Below are 25685 nucleotides of genomic sequence, written 5' to 3' on the forward strand. Positions count from 1 at the left end.
TCGAGCCCCACCGACATCGGCGACGCTGCATGTTCGCGCATGGCTGCCCAGCAACCCCCGCAAAGCCTCGTTTGTGAGACATGCGCCAACCCATCATGCAAGTGGCTCTCCAGAAGGGTAAGGTTTGTTATCATTATCTCACGATGGTGCCTATGTACTATTTTCAAGGAGATCAGGTGGCCATTTCACCTGTTTCCGGGCACGCAGTCTACCATTCGATGGCTCTTCTCCAGCGGTCTAGACGGATGGGCCGGGATCAATTAGAGGATTGGCGTAATTGGCGCGCAATTGTCTTTCTAGCTTATTAGTAACAGCGCTATAAAGGGAAACCTCTGACTAAAAAGTTGTCCGCTACAGGGAGAATCGAGACGGTAAACCCACTTTTGCCCGTACAAACACTTCGCGACATTCGTCAGAATCATCACCGGCATGTATCGGCATCCGGCGGGCCTTGTGAAAGGGAGGTGGTTGCGAACCCCGCCAATGGTACTGGCAGAGTTTTGGAATCTGGCACCCATTCGAGGCCCCGTATCTGATGGCTATGTTTCTGGATTTGTCACTACTTGGAAGGTTGATTCCATCTTAACTGTCTTTCCGTCGGAACCCCGTTGTAGGCGAAAACGTTGAAGTCCGAGGACCTCGCAAAGACACCCGGCATACCAGGTTGTCTATAGGTTATCAATCGTTGCTGATTCAAATATATCAAGCAGAAACGGAAAGGACCCAGCTTTTATATAACCGGACCTGTCACTCATCGTTTATTGCTGACAACAAAAATGCCTGACACAAGGTACACCGTCAAGGAGAAGTATAGCTTCTTGGATGATTACAGTGAAGGAGCTCACCCACAGCTTCTGGAGGCACTCATTACCAGCAATCATACGCAGGAAACCGGTTACGGTAACGACAGATACTCTGCTGAGGCGAAGCAAAACATTCGTGCCCATTTGGGCCGCGATGATGTTGGTGTTTTCTTTGTTCCTAGCGGTACATCGGCCAATGCCATCTCCATTGCCGCGTGCCTTCGACCGCACGAAGCTGTCATCGCTGCCAGCTCCGGTCACATTGTTACAAGAGAGACTGGAGCTGTGGAGGCGAGCGGCCACAAGATCATCAATGTTCCTCCCACGAATGGCAAGTTGACACCCGAGACCATCACCAAGGCTTTGGATGACAATTGGCACTTCCCACACATGGCCAAGCCCCGGCTGGTTTACATCTCAAACGCCACTGAAGTTGGTACAGTCTACTCCAAGGAAGAACTGACGGCAATCAAGACGCTTTGCGAACTGAAGGGACTCTTTCTGTTCATGGACGGTGCCCGCATTGGTGCCGCTCTCACCTCGACAAAGAATGATATGACTCTTGCCGATATTCTTGAGCTAACCGACATCTTCTGGATTGGGGGCACCAAGAACGGCGCACTGCTTGGCGAGGCCGTGATTGTGAAGCACCCCGGGCTGGCGCAAGATTTCGAGTTCTACATCAAGCAGCACGGGTCCCTTCTGGCCAAGAGTCGCATTATGGGCGTTGAGTTTGCAGAGCTCTTCCGAGACAATTTATACTATGAACTTGCTCGGCGGGCAAACAGCGCAGCGGCGAAGCTGTCGCGGACCATTGTCGGTGCCGGTTACGTGCTGCGTGCAGAGACGGAGACCAACCAGGTGTTTGCCATTCTCCCCACGGATCTTGTGCAGGAGCTCCAGAAGGACTTTACTTTCTACGTTTGGGAGAAGTGTGGAGAGGATTGGGCCGTGGTGCGGCTTCTCACCACCTGGGCCACGGACATTGGGCAGCTAGAGAAGTTCAATCAGACGGTATTGAGCTGGGCTCAGTAATGACGACTCCTATCCACAGCGTTGACGCCTACATTTGCAACTGATGACGGCTACAAGAGCAGGGTGACCAAAGAGAGAAAGGGGGTTTCCGCCTGATGAGACCATAATGACATTTTGCACAATAGATTAATACAATTACGCGTTTCTTTTGCATCGTCATTTTTTTTTGGCACCCATTTGACAATAATTATATCGCAGGGGATTGACTGGAGCTGTTGGAGTGTGGAACAACGGGTTCTAATGCAGCTTCCAAAAATACACTGCGCAATGTTTGGCTCGCTCCGCAGGTCCAAATGTCAACGCAAAAGATTCAGGCAAATGAGACTCGCATAACTCAGCCATCGGCTCTGGCAAAGCATCCCATTCGCCAGCATTCTTGTACAAGCTCATCACGGTCTTTTTGCCTGCCCATATTTGCCGTCAACCCGTGCCATCCGCTGCAGCCTGTCGATACCGCCCTCTGCAAACGGGGCAATCGAGTTCTTTGTTTATCCGCTTGCGCTGGCCGCCTGTTTAATGCTACTTTGTGTTTGTGCTGTGGCAAACCCAGCCAACGGCCGGGCCGTCCTGGAGCCTGCCGCGGAACCCTCATGCTGGGAACGTGGTCAGGCATCCTGTCCCCATTCCAGAAAAGCTCCATGCAGGCTTGGGATGACCAACACTCTCATTCCACTCATCGTCGTAGGGTCCCTGTGGGTGAGACGACAAGGAGCACAGGGGACCTCGTGACGTCAAGGCCCAATGATGGCCGACGGCCAAGACAACAGGCGGCGGTTGGGCATGGCCAAGCCGTACGTGCTTTATGACCTGTAATAGTAGATATCTGTTGATTCTCAATTTTAATCTAAAACATTTTGAATTCAACAACTACTACTATTCCCGACGGGCAGCGTCCAGCAACCGAAATGACGGCAAACCCACCCTCCATACGAATCCGTAGCCTCGACAATTGCACAATATACTCCTCCCAGCTGCCCTCCCGGATCCTGTACGACATCAGCAATGCCCCCCTGTGACGCGGCCACCACCGTCTACGGACTCCAAAAGGTGCGGTACCGCCTGTACGACCGCGACGGCGAGGCCGAGCTGAAGTCGAGGCTCGACCACATCTACGACTTCCAAGACAAGCACTTTACTCACTTTAAGACTTCCTGTCCTCCTGTAAAGCTGCAGGGCAAAACAAGCAGGAAGAGGAGCTACAGGGAAGTCAAGCTGTCCAGCGGTCTACGTGGATGGTCGACGTGTTCTGCATAGGGGCATTTCAAAGCCGAAATACTCGTCTCAGAACGACTCAGGAAAGATGCCCACGTTCAATGGAAGAATGAAGTCGGCGTTGTGACCGCGCTTGAAAGGAGGCTGAGGAGGAACGAAGATGGGACAGTGGATGTGTTGCCGAGGCTGGATGTGCTAGTGGCGCTGGAAGAGAAGGATTTGGATTTGTTGGTGAGTTGTTGGGCAGCGAGGCTGTGGAATGAGGCTGAAGGGGGTTTGAAGAAGCCTATTACGTGGGAAGACTGTAAGTGTATCCTTTGCGTTTTGGGCATTGAGGCATTGCTGATGGGTCGTGTAGTTAAGCGGATGACGAGCCAGAAGAGGCGATTCGGAAAGACACACATGTTGGGCGGCGGTGCTTTGGGACTCGCTGGTGCCTTCTGATCGTCGCGGTGAATGAAGGTCGGTTCTAGGATTCAGGAGGTATAGGGGACTTGTTGATGGACGACTTGACACGATGCTGCGCAAGCTCATGAGGGTGTGTCGTTTTCATTTCCACGCATTCTAACCTTCCAATATCAATATATGCAACCATGAGTGGACGGCACTTGGACAGCACTTTTGCATAGTCGTGGCACGGCTCCAAGTTCTAACCCGTCAAATTTGCAAGCTGGAAAATGGAGGAAGGCAGGATGGGCAGCCGTCAGTTTGAGGTTTTCCTCTGAGTTGCTTTTAACTCGAGTAAGTATTGTTTATACTCTTCTTCATGTTACTACTTGCTGCTACAGGGACATGAACGGGGGTAATTCTTTTTGGCTTGTGAGCTGGTAATGTAGAATTTCTTCACGCTGGGCAGCGAAGGGCCTTGATATAAAGGTGTAGCACTCGGCCTATACGCTGTATCTTGGGTTTATCGTATCCAACATTGCATACAGGTTTAGCATTGAAAACCAGTAGACTGCGTGTTTCACTAACGACTAACCTCGAGCTTCAGGATAGGAGCGTCACCAATTGCGTACAGGCTCTCGAGAGGACGGACTGCGTTGGCTCGACCTTTACTCCTCTGCTCACTTGCACAAGCTGACGCAGACGAGATGGGAGGTGTCCGCTGCTTGATAACAAAGTTTCTAGAAGCATCATTTCGCGAGAAGAGAGGGGTCGAGCGTCGGAGTCGTGCCGAATATCAACTGGGGTGTCGACTGGCTCCAAGTATGGCGGCGGATGGGAAACGCAGCCCGCCGTTACCCCGTGCTGATGCATGGAGGTCAGAAGCAGAGCGTCCACCCATACCGGGCGATGATACACCGTGGCTTGTAAACAATTGCGGGCTGGTCAGCAAAGCTTTGCACCAGTCACTCGGATAGTCGGCACGTCGAATGCTGCATCACATGACGGTAAATCCGCCAGGTCACAAAACGATACAGCAATGGAGGCGTGATGGAATGAGTTGGCTGCCTAGACATCGTATCGAAAAGCCGAGGGTCTGCCGATACATTCGCAACCAGAAACCGGAAACATTTTGTGGAGGAGGTTCTGTCCTTTGTGCGATGGGATTCTGTCGACAGACGCATGGACGTGACGACTCCAAGCGTTCCGACCAGTTATGTGACTTATGTCTGTGGGGGCGAAGAGCCGGGGTATGTTGGCATGGCTAAACGTGCCAAATGCGTGAATAACAAGCCAAATTCAAGGCGCCATGTTCCTCGAGATGCCTTGGGCTGGATGAGGACCCAAGTGCTTTGAATGCACACATGCATGTGGACTCGGCACCAGGACGACGTCGGGACGTCTGGAGGCACTGGACCCTTCCAAGTTGGGAACATTCGGGAATATTGAATTTGGCAACTTGGGGTCTGACACCTGCGGGAGCTCCTTCCCCACCAACATGCCAGTTGAAGCCACAGATTTACCTGCAGATGTTCAACCGGGACCAGATAAGTCCGCATGTCTGAGCTGCATTCAATCTTTGGCCGCGTCCAGCCAACTTCAAGAGTACTCGCGTGAATTAAGAACCTCGGAGGCCTCTCATATTTTCCTCTCCGATACCCCGTCCGTATCCCGCATCCAAAGCGGGGGATCCGAGGCAGTAGCTTGCCGTTCTAACATCCCAGACTTTTGGTGCCGGTGTTGGCCATTTCCTCGATTTACGTTTTGGTATATCGAACTTTCGAGCGAGACCGCACCGAGGACCATCGCTGTGCAGCCTATCCTGATCCCTCATACCTCATACTTGGAGGGCCCCTGAAGCGTTGGCTGACCTCTGCCCTAGCCGTCATAGACGTCGCGTCGATCATTGTGCGACCGGAGCAATAGCTCAATGAGCACACGGGTCACGTCGACAGTCTGCACCTCAGACGATTATTTCCGCTGCAAGTCCGGATCCTGCAAGCTCCCTCTTCCAGCTCCAGCCCTCCCTCCCACTTGTCCGTTCTGGTGTTTGGCCCTCCCGTCCCAACATCCCCCAGCTGCAGGACTCTAGCGCAATCGTTGGTGGTCACAATTGGGCTGCTGGCTTGCCAGATTCCGGGCACTAATAGTATCTGACAGACGAAAAGAAGGCTTGCTGGGACTCCGACAATAGGTTGCGACAGCAGGTGGACGGACCATATATGCACACTCGTGAGAGATTCTTGCTCCGCTGGCAGACTTAAACCTCATCACAGACTCAGTGTCTAATACATGGACGACCAGGTTCAATTTTCCGTCCGTCCTGACTATCCCAGCCTCCTTTTGGGGCTAGATAACCCACTTGGTTTCTCGCGCCCACTCACCTCGCCTCACCTACTCACGCAGGCTACGCTCTATACCTGTCGGCGTCAGCACCGAGCCACTCCTTAGTTCTTGGCCTCGCAGCGCTTTGCTCAAGTTCGGTACTGAGAACTCCGCATCTAGTAGGTGTTTGCGACACCGCCGCATTCCATTGATTGTGGCATTGTGACATCTGGACCCCCCCGGCTCGAGCCGTGCTATCAAACAGTTAGCTTACCATCCGATCATTTTGCTTGGCGCAGTTTTGTTGCATTACGGTGGCCCGGTTGCTTGGCACCTACCAGCTACCAGCTACATTCGAATACTGAATACGCTTTGACGATTCTACCTCTTCTGACGTCGGTCTATTTTGTGGAATTGCGAGCTTGCTTGGAAGAAGCAGAAAGAGGCAATACACTCACAGGTACGTGGGGAGTAACTTGCTATTTGATATCTTTGAATCATCGCACATAAATGCCGATCCGGCCGCCTGGTGCATTGAAGGGCCGAGGCTCATGCCAAGCCTCGGAACCCTTGCATGGCTTCAGCCATAATATACGCACTCAGTTGAGCCACGATTGACTGAAGGCTGCACTGATGAACCGTCGTGGTAAATATCTATCCTTCAACTAGCTCAAGCTCTGTTCACGGAATACAGCTGTCCGCATGCCAATTTTGGACAACCCAGAGCCTGATTTCCAGCATTATTGCAAGACCCCTCTCACTGCAGCCCTTCCTGCTTTTATATTCGATACTCCTTGACAGCCTCGACACTAAAACTTCGTCTTTGCACAGATTACGCCCGTTGGAGATTTTCTCTGCAATACGCTGAGTCTTGTTGGTTGACTGCCTGTAACTCATCTTTTCCGTGGTACCCAGTTTGCCAGTCAATAAACATATAGGCTGGTCACCCCTATTGTTACATTAACGCGACCTCGAGAATTGCGCCGCCGTACTAGTTCCTGGTTACCTCATTCCATGAAGGTCATTGTGACTGGTCCCACCGGCCGCGCTGGCCAGGAAGTTGTTAAGAAGTGCCTCGAAGATGAGCGCATCACCAAGGTTGTTATTCTTACCAGGAGAGGACTGCCTGGAGAAATCGAAAGTCACCCGAAAGCGGACGTCATAATGCATCAAGATTTCACGCAATATTCCGACTACTTGATTCGCAGAATGCAAGGTTCGGAAGCTTGCATATGGTATGTTGAACGGATGGACTCAGGAGATCAGCTCCTTTCAAAGTCCTGCGGTTCTCGTGGCATAATTTACAGTATAGCTAACAACTCCCCCTATTATAGGGCAATTGGCGCTCGTCAAGATCAGGCAAAATTTGATAAATTCATTGAACGCAGTGTTGGGGTCGATCTACCTATTGCTTCAGCCAAAATATTGTGTGAGAAACTCGCTGATAAGACGCCCGGAGGAGTCAAGTTTCGTTTCGTTTACTGCAGCCCGAAGCATACAGAGAAGAGCAAGAAAACTTTGATGTTTGCAAATGACAAGCGAAACCTCGCAAATGACTTGGAAAAAGGAATAGCGGAAATTGTCAACGCTTACAGGGGCAAATTCGAAGCATATACTCTCCGGCCTGCCAACTTCAGAACGCCAGACACTCCCCCGTCGACATCAACGCCATCATCGAAGAAACTCGTTCCGGGGTTAGGACAAAGTGCCGCTGCGTCAATAGACCCAGAGAAAGTGGGGAAGGCTATGGTAATGATCGCGTGTGATGGATGGAAAGAGAAGGTGATTGAAAATGAAACGATTTTGAAGCTTTCGTGCTGAGGGGCCTGTTGATTTTCCAAGTTACCTGACTTGGTTCGCCGACCTATACACCTTGAAGGAGGTGTAAGACTGTACGCCTTGTTTCCGAATACTTCTGATTCCGGATGCATGCGATGCAAGCGCTTGGCGTATGAGAGGGCATATTTATTATGGCGTTACAAGATTGGATGCAAGTCAGGGATTAACGGCACTCAAACGGCTATTTAAACCAGCATCCCCGAACGCCTCATATGGATGAGCACTGTGCTAATTTTATACGCCTCACTTCTATGTTCCCAATGCCGATACCCGTCGACTTCCACGGAACCAGGGCTTTTTGCATCATCGTCACTTCCCACTCGACCTCAGCACATTCTTCTGCCTTACACTAGAGGTCGCTTCTTTCCCAGGAATAGTTGGTATTCTATGAAAAGTCTTCATCATCCTCGCTAGTGGTGCCATAACCGTTGTGGGCAGATGTAGCCTGCGATCGACACTCCCTTAACGCAGGACCGTAGAAAGCCATCATTGCCTGGATCAGATGAAATATTTCGTCTTCTTCTTTGATAGAAATCATGGTACTGGACATGATTTGGACCGGCCATCACCCCCCTGGAAAATGGCGGGTGGGCGACTGGCCTTGCCCGTTTGCTGAACGCTACAGAATTCAGGAAATTCTGAGCATTCTGTGTCGCCTGACCGAGTTGTCCGGCCACAGTAATCCCATATCCCCTGTCTTCGTAATGTAAATTTGGGTAGTGTGAGATGCTAGGAACAGCGGTTGCTTTCTATTTCGATTAGGAGGCGATCTATTTGGAGACGGCTCCTTCACGCCGTCGCTTCACGCCGTCGCCTTTGACGAGGCCGCAGCCGGTGCTATTGTGGAGGGTGATGTTCTGATAAACAAGGGCATTGCTGAGAGCTAGCTTCTTCGAGGGCATTTTTTTGCCTCGTCCTTTCACAACTTTGACTAGCAAGTGGTGAGTTTATGGTTTTAACATGCACAGAGAACGAGGCTAAACTGCACTCCGTGATGGTAAAGCATGAGCACGGCGGTGCTTGTAGAAACTTTCACGAAAGGCATTAGGAGAAGCTAAAATGTGCATTTTTCTTTTCGACAGCGATCCAGGCGGGAGTATGGTGTTGATGCTAGTATCATAAAGGCTCGCCGACGCAACTTACCCTCACGCCACGCATGGGCAACCTGTTTGCACTAACTTGAGTACTTTGTTTTCTGAAAGAGTATATAAATACTTGAGCTTTTTGTCGGTTATATTCTGCTTTGGTATCTGAAAAATCATCTGTTATCAAGTTCATCATACGAGAGCAACTCCAAGACGACAGCGCAACGACGCCGCCAAGAAGCAACAGCGCAAAGGCAAGAGCTGCTCTTCCACGATGGCGTTCGAAATTATCGGAAAACTGAAAAACACGTCAGAAGTCATCTTCTTGTCCATCATTCTCCTCATTGTGAGCCTCTTTGCGCTCGGCATCGTCTTGACCATACTCGGATGCATCACGTCGGTCATCATGGAGCGCATCAAGAAGCGAAGGCGCCGCACACAGAATCAAACTTTTCCTCTCCAAGAGACGACTCCGCAGATTCGTTCTGCGGGTGATGGTGTCGAGGAAAATGATAATAGTAGCGATGCTGATAGCGACGACACGCCTCCACCCAGTTACGGCGTATGGCATGATGAGGAGGTGGGCATCGACGACAGGAACGGGCCGAATTCGGCGATTAGGACGCCTCCTGGTTGCTATCGCAGGCCAGGATTCTAGATCTGACGGTCGATTAACGGGGGAACTCCTTTGGGGAGGATTCAAACTTGAGGCTTTTGTGGTAAGTGTCTTTGGGCGGACAGAGGCATGAGGCGGGCTTGGGCATGGCGTTTTCACTAGCATCACTGCTGAAGTTTCTGTTAAAAGTGCATTTATGGAACAGAAAAATGTTTATTCAAGCGATTTGACCGTAATTGTGTGTCATGGCCTATTTTTGTAGGGTCTTCTCGCCTTGCTTGCTTGCTTGCTTCGGCCTGACGGCCCGAGACGAAGCGGCAGGCTTGTGTGATGCAACACACCCACCTGGTCGGACAGTATGTTTTCCTTTCAATGTCGAGACTGAAAGCCGCATGTTCGATTTTTGCTTATTTACTTTGGGAAAATGGCTCATAATACCCGCCCGATGCGCGGGACCTGGCTGAGGTTGTACCCAGCAGCCCGTCAGCAATACCCTGCAGTATGTATGCCCGGATGTTGCAGAAACAGGCCCGCAATGGTCTGATTCTCTCTCTGGGTCGGGGAAAGTTGCGCAAATACGCACCCGTTTGGGAATGGGACGAGCAGTGCCGCATCGTCGGCAGAACTCTCTCAAATTTCATCAAAAGGTGCCATTCATTGTACTCAGCCCCCGGCAAAACTTCCCCTCACCAAACCAGTCGACCTCACTGACACAACATTTAGAGTTGGGTTCCGTTCCATACGCAAAGCGACGAGGGCCCCAGCGAGGCCAACCATGCGACGCCTCTCGCACAAGGTTTCTTCGCTTCGGAGCGAGCCAGACAGCCACCAGATCGGCCGCTAGGAAAGCCTCGAAGCCTGGGGCCGCCGTCGGGTGCTAATAACTACAAGACGAGGACACCTCATTATTGGTTCTCCGTGTCCACCTGGGCCACAATGCATGCCCATCTACACCGTACGGAGTATAAATGTCAATCTGCGGTTGTGCCCGCATCCCTGCGCCCCCAGATGCAACCAGGGCCAGAAAGCGGACCGTATTTTCCACCAGTTAGGACTGATCCAGCTACAGTGGGTAGACAAAAGTCACGATAATTAGCGATTTTACACCTAAACTTACTACTTTTATTAATGAATTATTACTTAACCTTTTAATAAAAATTTATAAAAATTAAAATTATATTAAATTCTTATAATAATTATAATAATATATAGTTTTTATAATTATAAATAGAGTACTTCTCTTATAATTAAAGGTTAAATATACAAGTAAATTTTTTTAGTCTCTTAATCCCCTATAACATCCACTATAACCCACTATAATTAAAATCTTTAATCTTTCCGGTTTTTAAGCTTAAAAATCTATGCTTAAAAAAATAAGAAAATTAATTAAAAATAATAATAGTAAATTTTAATTAATTATTTATTAAGTTTAGATTTTTATTAATTTACTTACATATAAAAATCTTGATTTATTCATACTTAAAAGCTATAAGTTTTGGTGTAAAAATGGGTCATTATTGAGACTTTTGTCTAGTGACTGTACTTTGTCACGATGCGATGCTTCGATGGCCCTGGGCCTGGCGACGTCCCGCGCGGATGAGCCACGGAAAGCTCGCTCCAGGGCCCCGATTTGGGTGAGATTCTTGGCCTGTGTCGACAGATGCCATCATGTGAAGAAGTAAGCCCGTTGAAAAATCTATCCGAGTCTTTGCTAGTCCGCCGGAAGAATCGCTGTCACCACCCGTAGAGTAGAAAAGCCATGTCTCGCCGTGCAACATGGTATATACTATTCCCAGGCGGTTTCAGCAAACACTCATAGTCCACAAGTAACCAAGCAACCAATCCTTCCTCTCAGAAAAAATGGTTATGAAGTCCTCCATCGCCGCCTCCCTGTCGGCCCTGGCTGCCGTGGCTGCAGCCCGCGATGTTCCCGCCAACGTCAAGAGCTTCTACAACAGCATCCGAGGCCAGGGACAATGCCGCAACGTTCTCGCCGGGGGCTTCCATAGCATAGACGGCGATTCGGGAAGTAAGTGACTCTGTTCGCAATGGCATATTTACATCCGCTCTCTTGAAGACCACACACACGGAGAGAGAAAGAGGGCCCTGACATGAAGCCCGTAGACTTTGACTACTGCGGCGACCACATCAGCGACTACAGCGTCATCTACCTGCAGGGCAAAAACGGCCAGCTGGCCAACATGGACATCGACTGCGACGGCATCCAGCACGGCCCGGCCGACGACGGCCGCTGCGGCTCCTCGGGCGACACCCAGTCCGTCACGTCCTTCGCCGACACCCTCCGCGGCTACGGCACCGGCCAGCGCGATCTCGACGCCAATGCCCATCCGTACGTCGTCTTTGGCAACACGGGCAGCAGGAAGGGCTACGCAAACTTTGACCCGAGGAAGTACGGCGTCGAGCCGCTGAGCGTCATGGCCGTCGTGTGCAACAACAAGCTGGTGTGTAACATGCTCCCCCCTAAGATTACACATGAATCGCAACGAGTGCCGGTTACTGAGGGAAAAAAAATTCTACTCCGCAGATCTACGGCGTTTGGGGCGACGAGAACGGCGACGACGGCCCAGAGTCCATGGTCGGCGAAGCCTCCGTCTCCCTTGCCACGGCGTGCTTTGGCCGCGGCGTCAACGGCAACTCGGGCCACGACGACAACGACGTCTTGTACATTGCGTTCCCGGGCAGGGACGCCATCCCCCGAGCAAAGGGCGCCAAGTGGAATGCCCAGAACTACGACGAGTTTGAGGACAGCATCGCCGGCCTGGGGAATGAGCTGATTCAGAGAATCGGCGGCGGGAACCAGCCTCCTCCTACTGGATCTTGTTCCTGGAAGGGACACTGTAAAGGTGGGTGATTTTTTTGAATGGGTGGTTTATTTTTTTTTTTTTTTAATTTTTTTTTTCTTCAAATCGTGGGCACTGAGTTGGAGATGACGTCGTCGCATCGTCAGTCTCGCAAGCAGTGTACCACTTCCCGGAGAAAAGTCCAAAGGCACTAATGGTCCGTTTAGGCGCTCCCTGCAAGTCTGAAAACGACTGCTCCGACGAATTGGTCTGCAACGCTGGGAAGTGCGGCAGCGCCGGTGGTTCAACTCCTCCTACGCCGCCGCCGTGTAGCTGGGAAGGACACTGCCAGAGTACGCGTTGTTTCGCAATTCCCCCCCGCGGAAGTCAATTTCCTACGCGGTTGAACGCTAATGATTGAAACATTAGGTGCCTCTTGCCGTAACGAGAACGACTGTGCTGATTCTCTGGTCTGTCGTGGCGGTCGATGCTCGCAATAGATGGTTGTTGGTGTTCCATCAATCGTTGCAGGGCGGCTTAAGACAAAGAAAATAAAAATATAATACACGTAGGGATGCTGGTTCAAACCAAGCACGGTACGACTGTAAATTGGGTACACGCACACTGTACATATTACAACAAAGCAGGAAGCGGCTAAAGTCAGATCCTCCTTATATATAAATATATATAGATGGGCGTATTGATCGTTTTATTGTGAAACAACTCTATAAATCTCCTCCAACCATCCTGATGCGTCCCTCCAAAACCGGCGCAATAACTCTTGTCCAGTCGACGGCGCAGTCCCCGTCTTTCAGGGGCTCACAAACCTTGCACTTGACGCCCGCCTTCTTTGTCCACCTCGCCCAGAACTTTCTCAGCAACAAAATCTCCAAATCCATGTCTAGATCCTCATCTCCACCATGCTCACTGCTGTCCTTGTGGTTTGCGCGGGGATCGAAATGGTCGTCATCGTCATCGTTCAATGGCTCTTTGTGCAGACCGACTCTTCGTCGGAGAAAACCCTTCCACGTTGCACCTGCTGCTTCGTCATCTGTCTTGGGTGGCTTGTGAAGACCCAGCATCTTTTCCGAGTCGCGTGCGTGTGAGGGAGATAAGGGCACGTTGGCTTGCTCTGCTACATCGACCCAGTGGTCTGAAATGCGTTTCCATTGCCCAATGGTCCGGAGAGCCATGAAGTATTGCCGGAGTATGGCGGATATGAGGACGCCGTTTTCTTCGTCGACGATTTCGTGGGCACTACCGCCTTCGGAGGAGACGAGAAGGCTAGTGTAGCCATCTAATTCGAGTTAGTAGGACTGCTTCGCGGAGTGGCGATATGGAGGCGTGCCTACTCACCTTTTCCTCTGCCCATGTATCCCCTCGTGACTAGGACGTATTCATCTTCTGGGTTGTAAGGCCGGCCGCCTATTTGCATAAAATTCAATCTCTTCCCAGGCTCCCTGCTGGGATCGAATTCGAACACAATATTTGACACCTGGGGAAACCGGCCCTCCAACGCTGGGTATGTCGACACTCCATTCTCTAATGCATCCCAAATGGCCTGGCCCTTGACCCTTAGACACACAACCAGGTCCTCGAACGGGAAGCATGTCGTGATATCCTTGATGCGCACTACGCCTGGGGGGTACACCTGGTCTCCACGGATAGTGCCCGATGCCATGATTGTACAATCGGCGTTGTGGTATCGGCGCATGACGTCGCAAACAAAATTGCCCAAATTAGATTCCTTGATTCGAACAGTGCTGAAGCGAGCGTCCAGCGGCATGGCCGTCCACCCGATCGGTCTCGAAAGTGACTTTTGCAACTTGGATGTCAACTCGCCCACCAGTTTGGCCGTCTCCTCATGCTCCGGAACCTCCGAGGTGATGTCCCGCCTCCAGATATCAAAATCCCACCGCTTTGATCCATCCGTTTTCCTCCGGGCTTCAATGTAGCTAAGTTGCTTGAAATCCGTACCCGACCGCAGCACATGGGTACCTTTGATGAAGCTATGGCTGTAGTAATGATCATGACCACCGAGTATAATATCAATGAGGCCATCGGTTTGCTCCGCAAGCTTGTTGTCATTTGGTTTCCGCATGTGGCTCAAACAAATGACAATTTCAGCACCTTGGTCTCGCAACTCAGGAACCAGTTCCTTTGCTGTCGCGGACGCAGACTTGTAAACGAGATTAGGCGGCAGGCTGTTAATCGTTGCCAACCACTCTCGCTCGCCCAAGCCAATGAGGCCGACTTTTACACCGTTGGATGTGGTGAGCATGTGCGTTCTTTTGGCGTTGCCAATGGGTACGTCCTCGCCGAGAGCTGGGTCCAGGACGTTGGCAATGAGCCAAGGGAATGTGCATTTTCCTACTAGGTGTTCAAATTGCTTGACGCCAAAGTCAAAGTCGTGATTCTAACAAGTGAACCCGTGTTAACCCATGTCCAATCTTCGTGGAATGAAAGGGTTGGTGAAGCGTCAACTCACACCAACACATGCGCAGTCAGTTCCAATGGCATTCAGAACAGGAACCATGTGGCGCCCTTGGGAATAGTGAGCCTTTGCACGACATGCTTGCAAACGAGGCCCTCAAAGGACTCACCCTTGGTCACGCTACTCTCCAAGCTAGGGTTAAAAGCATCGCCCGAGAACAAGGTCAAGATCTTGGGTTGGTTCTCAAACTGCTTCCCCTCTTGATATTCCTTGCACAACGTCATAAAGCGTGCGAGCCCTCCAACCGGTTCCGCACTCGCTGCGTCGACATGGTAGACATCGTTGTAGTGCAGCAGTCGCACGTCAGGAATATCTCGGGTCTCTCGGTTGACGCGGCCAGAGGAATACGTCTCTTGGGGCTCTGCGCTGGGCGGCTTCTTCTTGTCCCGAGCCATGGCGACTCTACTACCTGAGTTTCCGGGGAGAAAAGGGGGGAGAAGGTAGGACAAAGCCTACTTCACACGTTGATGTATGCAAATTGAAATAGCGGCTGAACAATGATCAAAACTCTCTCACGGTTCGCCTGGATCGCGAAGTGGCGCAGGAGCGTCTTAGTGTGGATGCTAAAGTTATGGGGAAACAGGACAAGAAACTCGGTTTCTCTGCCTCACGTGATGCTGAAATTGCTGATTTGTTTGCGGCTGCCCAAAATTGTTGAATTGGTCCCCTGGTGATTAGCTGGAGATCGAATACAAGACGGTGTTTCCATGTTTAGAAGAGGATGCAGCATGGCGGCCGAGGAATTGTCAAAGGGGAGGCATCGAGTGGTCGGTTGGTCGGTAGTTGGTTCAGGTTGGGTGCCACGGTCGCACGGCCACGGTGCTGTATGGTGGGGTTGTGGCACATGCCCCGCTTTCACCTTGTTTCTGTTGGCAGATGCAAGCAAAGAGTAGTAACTAAGTTACTCCGTATGGCGTTATCAGAATGGCCTTAGACTCAAGTCACTCCAAACTTGACATTTTCAATAGTGGTAGTGTCCAACAGAGATTTTAGAGTATGTCCACAAACGACTTTGAACCATGATCATCGTACCTTATTATAAAACCATCTCCCACGTGTCCGATTAATAATAAACGTCGCATGTCATAGTGAACACTCCCGTTCTAAACCCCCCTCAACGAAAAGGCAGAGAAAGCCCGTACAAATGCACACATCTAATCCAAGGTCCACTCCAATGTATCCCCGGCATGTACTGTTATATTTCCCATACACATGCGCCTCATAGCGCTGCTTTTCCTCTTGACTCAAATGGCAATAACAAAACCAGTATGCCCGCAGCAATAAATAACGCGCCGCTCGTATACACCGGTGCGGCAGTCTCAAGATTTGCAAACATGGCAACAATAGGCTACCGAAAACAGAAATTAGCCAGATCCTCGCGCGTTTTTATTTTCAACTGCCAATCCACCCATTCGAAATGTGACTTACCGCCATGATACCAAACACTCGGTTGCAAGTCGCCGTCAGAGCATTGCCCGTTCCTCGTTGGGGAGTAGGGAAGACTTCGGGCGTGTATCCGTACAGCACCGCGTACATGACATTGCTGCAAAAGTTGAATGCACAGTTCCAGCCAAGAAGAGAGGTGCTGTTCAGCGCCGTAGTAGAGCAATATAAAAAGACGCCCGTCAGTGCCGTGAAGACCGAGAGCGTGCCCTTTCGGCCGATCCGGGGCAACTCCACCAGCACGCCTCCCAGAAGCGCTCCTGGGACACCAAGGGCGGAAATGATGAGACTGTTTCGATAGGTGATGTACGTGCTACCGTCGTCAAACTGTGCACCTTTGCTCGCCTGGATGTAAGGAAGGAAGGCATTGTACAGAGGGTACGCAAGTCCAATCAGCGCCCAGATGGTCATCATTATACTAGTGCTGAGAGCCATTCGCGTGGTAGCAAATAGAACCTTGACTTTCTTGGCATCGACTTTTTCAAGATGTCGCTTCACTGCTGCGGCTGCATCTGTCTGAGCGACATAGCCTTCCGGTTCACAAGCCCTGATGTCTTCGAGAGTCAGGGTGATGGTTTTGCCGTTTCGCTTCGCTACCTCGTGGATGACACGAACAGCCTCCTCATCTCGTCCCTTGCCAATCAAATACTTTGGCGATTCGTAGATTGTGAAGAGCAAAAATCGGGCCAGGAACATGAGCAGGGTCAACCCCCCCATGGCAATGACAAAGTAACGCCAGCCCATGTTGTGACTGCGAAGACAGGGCTTCTCCTTCTCGTCGCACGTCAAGTTACCCAGCAGCGGCCACGCCACCAGGTTGGCGATGACCTGGGCCAGCGCCCAGTCCAGTGACAGGATGGTGAGCAGATACTGGTGCGACTGCGGGAGGAACTCCAGGAAGATGGCCGAATCAACTGGCAGGTTGCCGCCAACACCAAACGACCACAGAGCAGCAAAGACGCCGGCGGCGGCGAAATTGGGAGCGCTGGCCGCAATCATTCCCCAGACAGCCGTGAGACCTAGAGTCAGGTTGAAGCCCCATTTGCGGCCAAAGATGTCACATCCGAACCCCCAAAATACCGCCCCAGCCAGGAGACCGATGTTTTGCGCAAGTGTGAAGAGCGGCGGTCTCGATACGTTGAACTCGTTGGATATGGCGGGCAGGATGAGTGAGGTGACAATTGGCCACAGATTGTCGCTTGCCCAGCCAAACCCGACGACGATGAAAAGCTGCCATTGGTACCATCCCATGCCAATATCACGAATCTGTTTGACGTGTCGGTGGCGGAATATTAGCAAAACTTTGATCTGCATGTGGATTGCACGGTGCATCATGGAATACGGAGCAGCGTCTCGGTTGCAACGAGACGCCGATGCAACGAACTAGGAAACAACAAGAAACATGGCTAATACGTACAGCGCGATTCAAAAGTCGGGCTTTGGCCTCATAGACGGGATCCAAGGTTCCCTTGGGCACAATTGCAGCATCATCATCGCTGAGGTAAATGCTGCTGTTGTACTCGTCGTCGTCGCGCGGCCGCGACCGCTCGTCTGAATCGGTGGCGCCGTAGCCCATCGTGAACGATGTGCAGAGGCAACGACTCGCGCTCTTTGGCCCTATGCGGAGGGGAAGGAAGAGCCGGCGCGAGGACGGGAAACTTGGAAAGGGTAAGCGATGAACAAGTCAATGTGACACTCGCCCTTTTGTACATGGAGACGCAGTCCGCGACATTTGTGCTTTTGTAGTACCATGATCCATCACCATCAGCTCCATGCAAGCTTGCACTTTGGGTACAGCCCAAAGCTACCATGCTACCATACCAAACACACAAAAGGCGTGGGAGGTGATGGCGCGATCAGGCCCTGGCTGCCATGATTGGCCCTTGATATGTTCCGAAGCGGGCTCAGATGGCCACGACGAACATCGGCGGCGCCACATGGCTGCTAACAGGATGCGTTATGTGGAGGAAGCCTGGAGTCGATCCGCATTCGCCGTCATCGTACAGCCCCCGAGACAATAGGGCAGGACCTCCGACAGGCAAGAGATAATCTTGGTTGATTCCTGATGATTAAGAGTAACTATTTTCCCAGCACAGAAGGCTGTGAAGAAGTAGTTGAGGTTGACATGGAGGGAGAGTCGAGCAAGTCTTTCGGGCCGACAGAAACTGCCTCAGGCAAATGCTGCTGCGCTCACTCACTCACATCTGGCCGGCATCAAAATGTAACAATTCTTTTAGCGCTCACGAGTCACTCAAGAGTCACCACGAACAACGCCGACGAGTTCCAAATGCCCCGACAGCCAGTCACACTCAGTAACTAACCGTAAGCGACAGTGAAGCTAGCTGGGAAGCTCAGCTTGCCGGTGGGTGCATTGGTTTGTCAGCTGGCTGGAAGCCGGCATGGGTCGGCCGGAAGAATGCGTGTAGCACGTCATCAGGCAGCTTCTTGATTCCATATCACGGTTCAATGCATTCTATCACAAGGTGTCGCATCTGTTGGCGGACCAGAGGGATGAGTTCGTTTCGTGAGCCATCGCTTCTAGAAGCCGACGCCCATTCGATGGAGCACCCACGAGCTTATCAGTAGTAGTCGCGGAGCGTACAGCTAAAAATACGCAGCCAACAGCGCACCGACGCCGACTAATTTCATCTCGTCAAGCCTGTGATTTTGTGATTGTGAGATTGCGATGCGTTGCTCCATTCGTAGCCGAGGTCGATCATTAACTAAATTGCAAAGCGCCTCGCATCTCTGTGGCGAGTGGTAGTTGGTATTTATCAAAGACAGATCGGCCCATCGGTCGGCATCATGAGATGACCATGATGGTGATGCCATTCTCAATGCAGACCCGAATGCAATGAATGGCTCGGCCCTTTGCGAGTCGTGAGGCGCCGACAGCCCTGCCCGCAGTCACAGTCACACCACAAGCGCCGGCAACTTTTACATACCAATAAATAAGGGCCACAGCAATTTGCGTCCATCAGACATTCTGTGCAGAAGCATCGTGGTGGATTTTTTTTTTTTTTTTTTTTTTTTTTCCTTTTTTCAATCGGGCGCAAAATCTGGATGTTTGATGTTTTGGACAAATGAAGGGGTGGTTGAAGAACAGGCGCGGCAGGGAATTCACCGACTCAGCTCCAGTTTATGGACGTGACTAGGACGCAAGTATCATAAATATTCGGCTATCCTGGCGGCTTGAATGACTCCAAAGGGGTCAAGTACTTGTCACCTCCAACCGCCCACTGTATACAATGTATGGAGAAAGGAGGCAGAGATCATATGAACGTGCTCCGTCGCGATCACGCATGTTTATATCTTTTCTTTTGGCCGCGTCAACTGGCACACCTGGCACCATGGAGCCATAAAAACCGTCAATTATGGAATTAGGTCCTTGGTATGCCGTATTATGACGGATACCCTCCGAGTGGTTCAATGGGCTCCTGCCTTACGCAGCGGACATTGTCCAGATTGGGTCGTCTGAAACGCCCTGACCCCTGGGCTCGCGTAGTTGCGCGGGCTCGAGCGCTCCGAACCTCGTCAGATCGTCAGCCCATTAGCCAGTCATCTTCGGCGTCACGTCCCGCCTCCCCCTGCCCTTGCTCAGGTGGTCACATGCATCTTGCCCTACAGAACACCAGGACGTACGCGGGCATGCATACATGGTCAACATCTTAACTTTGCAACTCGCGTCAACCTGACACATGTGCAACGCACAGGGGGGCTCGTCACCAGCTTTCTGTCACTGGTCTCTCTCACTCGTCTTCAACACTGAATGTTCCATGTCCGCCTTCAATGTTGGCTTCAATATTCATCTTCTGCACAGCCTCGCGAACAACAACGGGTTGGTCCACCCGCTCGAAGCCCAGAAGCCCTCTCGGCCCCCAATTCCAGCAGCATCGTTCATCTCATCAACACGTTCCAAGCTCTTGCACACGCTCACGTCTGTGGGTATGCGCCAGCTCAGGTACAGGAAGATAGCGTTTCTCCACCTCTCTTTTCTCAAGCGGCTACGAGTGCTAATACATACACCAAGGGCCCAAATTTTACTTGGTACTAAATCTTGGCACATCCAACAAAAAGTCAAAGGGTGTCCCTTTCTTTTTTGGGGGGGTGGTTCCTCTCCCTGAGTCTCTCTTCCCCCCCTTCTAGTTTGTGGCTCTCGTATCGACCGGGATATCACCAAGAAAATCATTTTCATACACTTGCATGACAGGTTCTTGTCTGCTCGAGGCCATATCTGCTTCATCGCCAGTCCTAACGGTTTCGTCAACGTCTCAATAGGCAGCTTTGGCTAGGTGTGGCACTCCCACAACGTCTCACCAACTAGTCCCAAACCCATGCCCTTGTCATGTTCAGATCGGCCAACCACATGTGTTGCCGAGTATCAAAGCGGAGGCTTGGGACGGTGCGCCAGGGGTTTTTGAGTTCTTCATCACAACTCCGTATGACTCCATACCTCTATCAAAAAATGCGGCTTGTAACCTGCGAGATCAAACCATGGTTGCGGTCACAACGGTCAGAACCGCCACCGCAACTGAAGGATGGCCTGCCCACTTGAACTTCTTGGCCTGACCTGATCCTCGTAACAGGGAATGAAACTAAGCTGCCACGCCAATGCGACAGAACAAAGACGTCGTTGTTCGGCAGTCTTGTTGCCGAGCGGACATATCAGGTACACCCTTGCCTCTCGCACGCCAACACCTTTTATTATTGCCGTCTAGCTCTTTATATCCCTGCCCACTTTATGTACTGCATGCACTACTATTCACGAGCCGAGTCGAGTTGAACCGCTCATTTACGTTCCTACATACAACCTCTTTCCGTTGACCGTGAATGAGGTGTGAAGACACGAACTCGTCGGCGCATCGACAAATATATCCGAATTGAACATACCGCTCGTTCCAAACATAACCATCTTAGTTTCTAATACCGGTGCCAGTCATCTTGTGTGGATCGATCGCAAATCCGCCAGGCGCGGCAGGTCGATCTGATAAGGGAAAATACTCGGGACGCAACATATACTCAGCAACAAGACCACTTGGGTCAACGAGAACACTTTCCGAAAAACACTGTTCAGCAAGGAGCTCTGGTCAGACTCGCTGGCCGTCATCAGCTACAGCCTGTCATGCGAACTCCTGTCGGCATGGCTATGTCAGCGGTTTACCTGGTTTCCACGACAATAGCCGCCATGAACTTCATGTCCGGCAAAACCATCCTCCGAGCTGATGATGTCCTAGAACGACCATTTTCAGACATTGTCAATGCTGCTGCTGCGCCGATGCTAGGAAGACGACAGGGGAGTGGCGTCATTGCTGCTGCTGGAGACGCAAATGACATCAAAGTAAACAGTGATGGGAAGTTCAACATGACAGCCTGGGAGACAGCCACCAATGACGCCTGTGTTAAAGCCCTCAGCACGCTGCACCGCAGCTCAAACCCTTCAGGAAATTGCATATGCTACAACTTGCCTACACTCGATACCGTAACAGGCGTTTTCGAGGCGGAGCTAAGACTATATCGTATCTCAGAGCCCCGAGATGCATTCGCCAATATCCCTCCAGAGAAGATCAGAGTCGGTGTATCATATCAAGGTGCGAGTGTGAGCCCCGTCTCAGCCAACGAGGTGATGGGCATGGGCCAAGTGGACAATGAGACCAGGGTTGTCGCGCCGCGAGAATCGCCTGGCGGCCCCAGCTTGGTTCAAAGCTATGTGTTTGTAGGCCAGATTGATAAAGCAAAGATTGCGGAAAACATGTCAATGTAAGTTCTCGTGGAACCATGAAAATCTTGTCCTCCCAACTTGCTGCTCCTTTTTACCTTGTCTCCATCCAGTCACTCACAGCATGCTCCAGGGCTGCCTTCGAAGCCGTTCTCATCCCAACTTTCACACTGACCGCCACCAATTCCACCGGCAGCTCAGTTCAAACGAATGTCTCTATGAACGAGGCTTCCTTTTTGACCGGGGTTTTCAGCAAATCCGTCGTCATGTCCGACTTCTCAGCAGCCCAAGCAGCCGTCACTAAGCAGCTTGACCTCTTACACAATGGCACTATAGCCTTCATTCTACCCGGCACGCAGATAATGATATTCCCCATTGGAGCCATCATCACATCTATCTGGCTGGCGCTAGGGCTTGTTGCATACGGCTGGGGCACATTTGAGAGAATGAATTATGCAGAAAAGTACAAGAGGAATTTGGCGGGTATGAGGGTTGCATCGACTATTTAAGTCATGTATCAAAGATGGAACAGTGGTGGGCATGGTTAGAAGTGGTTACATTAAAATGACATCTTGGCATAGCGAGCCTTGGAATTCAGCGTTGGGATCTTTTTTCCCTTTTTTTCGGTCATTTTTTACAATCTTGGCTCGTCTCAGGGCGCCTAATACAAATAATGGATTGAATCTTCCTGGAATAGCATAACACAGCTTTTGTATATAATCCTTCTCCTTCGCCACACACGGTTCACAGTGACTCGTTGCAGTCAAAAAGGACTGCATTTTAGATTCCACTATATATATTGAGGCTCAATCATTCTGGGTATATCTTTGATAGAAGTATGTAAACGCAAGTAAGAGACAGCAATGTGCAAACCGAGCCGTGTCACATCAGTTTCGGGAATATGGCTGCCGTCTTGGCTGCCGCCATGCATGCTTGTCCCCTAGTACTCATCCCACCCTAGGAATGGGAGAAGGTACGTAGTAATAGGCGAAGCCGCTTTTGTCACATGAGACAAGGACCTGTATGCATGAAGAAAAGAAAAGGAAGAAGGAAATGAAGAATGTATTTGCCCCGCCCACTTTACGCCGTTCGTGTTCCACTCATGTACGTTCATGTATCGTGAAAGAGGCTTGCCCTTGAAACTCGGACTGTAAGCCACCACATTTTACAATGTCGCTTTAGATTGTGACAGAGGCTTTGCGATCTCCCGCCCTCATGCGACCCTTGGCCCACATGAGACACTCGGTAAAAAGCACGTAGCAACCGGTGACTGCCCAAAAGGTGATGATTATGCCGAGACCACCCATTAACCTAGCGTCGATGATACTGCGTGTCATGGCCTCACGCAATGCGTTATTCATCATGAGCCAGCCGTAAATGGGGACGAGCTGTTGCGCGGTGGATGACAGAGTAGCGGGTTCTGACAGTTGCCTCAACTCCTCACACTCACGCATACGCTCTGAAATAGTATCAGCCATGCGCCAGGCAACCTTGTTGTTGATCTTGTCCCACGTCGCTTGGCAGGCGGCTTCTCTGGCTGCTACACCCATGCGTTTCCGCAAGATGTGGTCATTGGCCAGCTTCACGGCCTTTGTCACAAACGCGTCCATATCATTTGGTGGTATTAAGTAACCAGTGTCGCCGTGTTGAACTATATCAGACGGACCACCTTCGTCACGGGCGATGACCGGCACGCCACTGGCCATGGACTCAAGTACTACGAGACCAAAGGTTTCCGTGACGGAGCAGTGCAGGAAGACGTCGCCGCTTGCGTATGCAGTCGCAAGATCTTCGCCGACTTTGAATCCTGCAAAGATAACCTTGCCTTGTTCTCGTAGTGGATCAAACAATTCCTGCACCTCTTTTTCAACATCTGGGTTTCTGTTACCGCCAACAATGTAAAGCTTGAAGTCCAAGCCCCGTGCGTCAAGTTCCGTGGCTGCCTTGGCAAGAAAATCGAAGCCCTTCTCACCGGCAATTCTTGAGACGGTGACAAAGATAATCTCTCCATTTGGAGCAAGCCTCTTGCGCAACTCCTCGCTTCGTCGCTTAGGGTCGAACATTTCGGTATTCACACCTCTGGTCAAGAGTTGGAGCTTTTCGGACTGCACTTTGTTGTTGACGAGGTAACGTCGCACAAATCTTGAAGGGTAGAATATGGTCTTGATGGAAGAGTGTCGGAAGAGATAGCTCTGGACAGCATCAAATGCAAAAACAGCAATATGACTCAGGGGCGAAGGGAAAAGAATTGCACAGTATCCAGCAAGATCAGTCTGGAAGTTGCAAATAATCGGTATCTGTTTCTCGCGTGGCTGTTGGCGTAATTGAAGCATGACCTGGAACCCCAAACTCGCAGGCGAGGCCAAATAGATCAAGTCTGGCGGCGAGTCGTCGCCAAACGTCCGCGAGTAAAGGCTTGAATTGCGAACCGGGTACACAATTGAAAGCTCGGGATTGAATGGAAGAGGATAGCCTGTTACACGAACTTCAGGCTGTTTGTCGGCGGGCGACAGGTTAGGCGAAGGGGGCGGCGAGAATGTGTTGTGGTTTGTATGGTTATGAGGCGCTACCACTGCCACTTGCGCGCCGTTATTGCGCAAATGGTTCACAAGCATCAGTGTCGTGCGACTCACGCCGTTGACAGGGCCGAACGATTCGGTGCAAAGAAGGATGCGTTTTCCCCTCAAATAAGCCGGGAATTGAGACAGGTCATGTTCTTTGTACGGTGATGAGCCACCTGCGAATTTGGCCGACGACATTGCGATTCAGATCCGGAGGCGATGCGCCAACTTGATTATGATGAATTTCTCCAAATGTTTACGAAGTTGAAAAACAATCATAAGTCATATTTTTGCAATCGCGGTCGCGAGGATACAACCTTTCTTTTCTCTGCCTGGCCCTGTATAACTGGACTTGCAGCCGCGGCCCAAGGTGACACCACGTGGTCGCAGTGAGCGGCCATGGAGATCTTGAATCGAAGCTATCTCAACGCGGCACATGACTCTATCTGCGGGCGGGAACTCACGTTTGGCCACAACGGTGACCCCTGTGTGCGCCACGAGCATTCAGAATTGGACCCTGTTCGTCGGCAAATGCAGTGATGACGGCCATGGGTCGGGGGTTGTCAAGCAGGGACGGTCGTGCTTGAAGCCCCTCCATCCAGATGAGGGGCAAATACCTTGCATGGAATGCAAGGGCACTGTTCTCGAGGTCGATAGCATGCTCGTGTCGGAAACTAGGACTTCAAGATAATTCTAGGCGTCAGAGACGAGGGTCTTTGCTCTGTACCATACAGTCGAACTGTGCGGTTATTTGACCCGTTTCCAGTTATTGCGTTGTGGCGGACGAACCTCTGCTGTTGGCATAGCGAACGCGACATTCATGCACAATTAGTCATGAGAGATAGTATGCATGTGCTCCGAGGTTCACAGTAAAAGAGACGAATCAAACGTTGGCTTCGTGGCGTGTAAGTCGGCAAGCCTGTCAAGGTTGAAGTGAAAGTCGCAGCGGACCAATCATAAATGGCACTGCAACCACATTGCTCTCGCGGACCAATCGACAAGTTTCGGTCAATGGAGGACAGCAAGACGTATGCCACCACCCCAAATGCGCGAATGGGCATCTTCAGCGAGCTCCTCGTGCTTCACTTGGTTGGCCATGTCGACTTGAGAATGATAGGTCAACCAAACTTACTTATACTACTTCTGGCTCAGATGTCAGACTTGTGCCCATGCTAGAATTTAGTGCAAGCGGATGTCTAGCCAGAGGATGGCCTCTCTGTGCACTTACTTTGTTATATATACCCAATCCCATGCTTTTAAATGGCCCATGTGAATTGCCCCAGATTGCGATTGCAGGCGTGGCAAAGCCTGTCCGTTGGATCAGATGCGGTCCCGTATGTCTCCTGCCGGCTTGCCCGTACAATTAAG

General features: G+C 51.1%; 10 protein-coding genes across 11 annotated transcripts; 7 read left to right on the forward strand and 3 right to left on the reverse strand.

Moving 5' to 3' along the window:
* Nucleotides 1–776: 776 nt before the first annotated feature.
* Nucleotides 777–1838, forward strand: J3458_005419 (uncharacterized protein; the record flags this gene model as incomplete). The annotated part of the gene is made up of 1 exon (XM_007812439.2): nucleotides 777–1838. The coding sequence occupies one exon, from the start codon at nucleotides 777–779 to the stop codon at nucleotides 1836–1838; it is 1062 nt and encodes a 353-aa protein (XP_007810630.1).
* Nucleotides 1839–2840: 1002 nt separating this feature from the next.
* J3458_005420 (uncharacterized protein) lies at nucleotides 2841–3092 on the forward strand (the record flags this gene model as incomplete). The annotated part of the gene is made up of 1 exon (XM_007812440.2): nucleotides 2841–3092. One exon carries the CDS (start codon nucleotides 2841–2843, stop codon nucleotides 3090–3092), a length of 252 nt encoding a protein of 83 aa, XP_007810631.2.
* A 3254-nt stretch (nucleotides 3093–6346) lies between these two features.
* On the forward strand, nucleotides 6347–8139 carry J3458_005421 (uncharacterized protein). Its single transcript, XM_066118793.1, has one exon. It carries the CDS (start codon nucleotides 6777–6779, stop codon nucleotides 7581–7583), a length of 807 nt encoding a protein of 268 aa, XP_065976314.1. The 5' UTR covers nucleotides 6347–6776; the 3' UTR covers nucleotides 7584–8139.
* Nucleotides 8138–8488, forward strand: J3458_005422 (uncharacterized protein; the record flags this gene model as incomplete). Its single annotated transcript, XM_066118794.1, has 2 exons — nucleotides 8138–8279; nucleotides 8364–8488. 2 exons carry the CDS (start codon nucleotides 8138–8140, stop codon nucleotides 8486–8488), a joined length of 267 nt encoding a protein of 88 aa, XP_065976315.1.
* A 472-nt stretch (nucleotides 8489–8960) lies between these two features.
* J3458_005423 (uncharacterized protein) lies at nucleotides 8961–9344 on the forward strand (the record flags this gene model as incomplete). The annotated part of the gene is made up of 1 exon (XM_007812442.2): nucleotides 8961–9344. One exon carries the CDS (start codon nucleotides 8961–8963, stop codon nucleotides 9342–9344), a length of 384 nt encoding a protein of 127 aa, XP_007810633.2.
* A 1529-nt stretch (nucleotides 9345–10873) lies between these two features.
* J3458_005424 (uncharacterized protein) lies at nucleotides 10874–12603 on the forward strand (the record flags this gene model as incomplete). Of its 2 annotated transcripts, XM_066118795.1 has the most annotated exons (5): nucleotides 10874–11331; nucleotides 11427–11764; nucleotides 11848–12166; nucleotides 12331–12456; nucleotides 12533–12603. In XM_066118795.1, exons 1-5 carry the CDS (start codon nucleotides 11163–11165, stop codon nucleotides 12601–12603), a joined length of 1023 nt encoding a protein of 340 aa, XP_065976316.1. In that variant the 5' UTR covers nucleotides 10874–11162. The 2 variants fall into 2 exon arrangements, with proteins under 2 accessions (XP_065976316.1, XP_065976317.1); XM_066118796.1 differs by having other exon boundaries at nucleotides 10874–11764.
* Nucleotides 11777–15367, reverse strand: J3458_005425 (uncharacterized protein). Its single transcript, XM_007812444.2, has 4 exons — nucleotides 14707–15367; nucleotides 14592–14647; nucleotides 13460–14519; nucleotides 11777–13400 (listed from the first exon to the last, which is right to left on the reverse strand). Exons 1-4 carry the CDS (start codon nucleotides 14990–14992, stop codon nucleotides 12829–12831), a joined length of 1974 nt encoding a protein of 657 aa, XP_007810635.2. The 5' UTR covers nucleotides 14993–15367; the 3' UTR covers nucleotides 11777–12828.
* A 1-nt stretch (nucleotide 15368) lies between these two features.
* On the reverse strand, nucleotides 15369–18069 carry J3458_005426 (uncharacterized protein). The gene is made up of 2 exons (XM_066118797.1): nucleotides 16026–18069; nucleotides 15369–15945 (listed from the first exon to the last, which is right to left on the reverse strand). The coding sequence occupies exons 1-2, from the start codon at nucleotides 17373–17375 to the stop codon at nucleotides 15817–15819; spliced, it is 1479 nt and encodes a 492-aa protein (XP_065976318.1). The 5' UTR covers nucleotides 17376–18069; the 3' UTR covers nucleotides 15369–15816.
* A 3093-nt stretch (nucleotides 18070–21162) lies between these two features.
* On the forward strand, nucleotides 21163–22265 carry J3458_005427 (uncharacterized protein; the record flags this gene model as incomplete). The annotated part of the gene is made up of 2 exons (XM_007812446.2): nucleotides 21163–21797; nucleotides 21890–22265. The coding sequence occupies 2 exons, from the start codon at nucleotides 21163–21165 to the stop codon at nucleotides 22263–22265; spliced, it is 1011 nt and encodes a 336-aa protein (XP_007810637.2).
* A 669-nt stretch (nucleotides 22266–22934) lies between these two features.
* J3458_005428 (uncharacterized protein) lies at nucleotides 22935–24515 on the reverse strand (the record flags this gene model as incomplete). Its single annotated transcript, XM_007812447.2, has 1 exon — nucleotides 22935–24515. The coding sequence occupies one exon, from the start codon at nucleotides 24513–24515 to the stop codon at nucleotides 22935–22937; it is 1581 nt and encodes a 526-aa protein (XP_007810638.2).
* Nucleotides 24516–25685: the final 1170 nt, after the last annotated feature.

This window comes from Metarhizium acridum (assembly GCF_019434415.1).
Source record: "Metarhizium acridum strain ARSEF 324 chromosome Unknown scaffold_31, whole genome shotgun sequence".
NCBI classification, from domain to species: domain Eukaryota; kingdom Fungi; phylum Ascomycota; class Sordariomycetes; order Hypocreales; family Clavicipitaceae; genus Metarhizium; species Metarhizium acridum.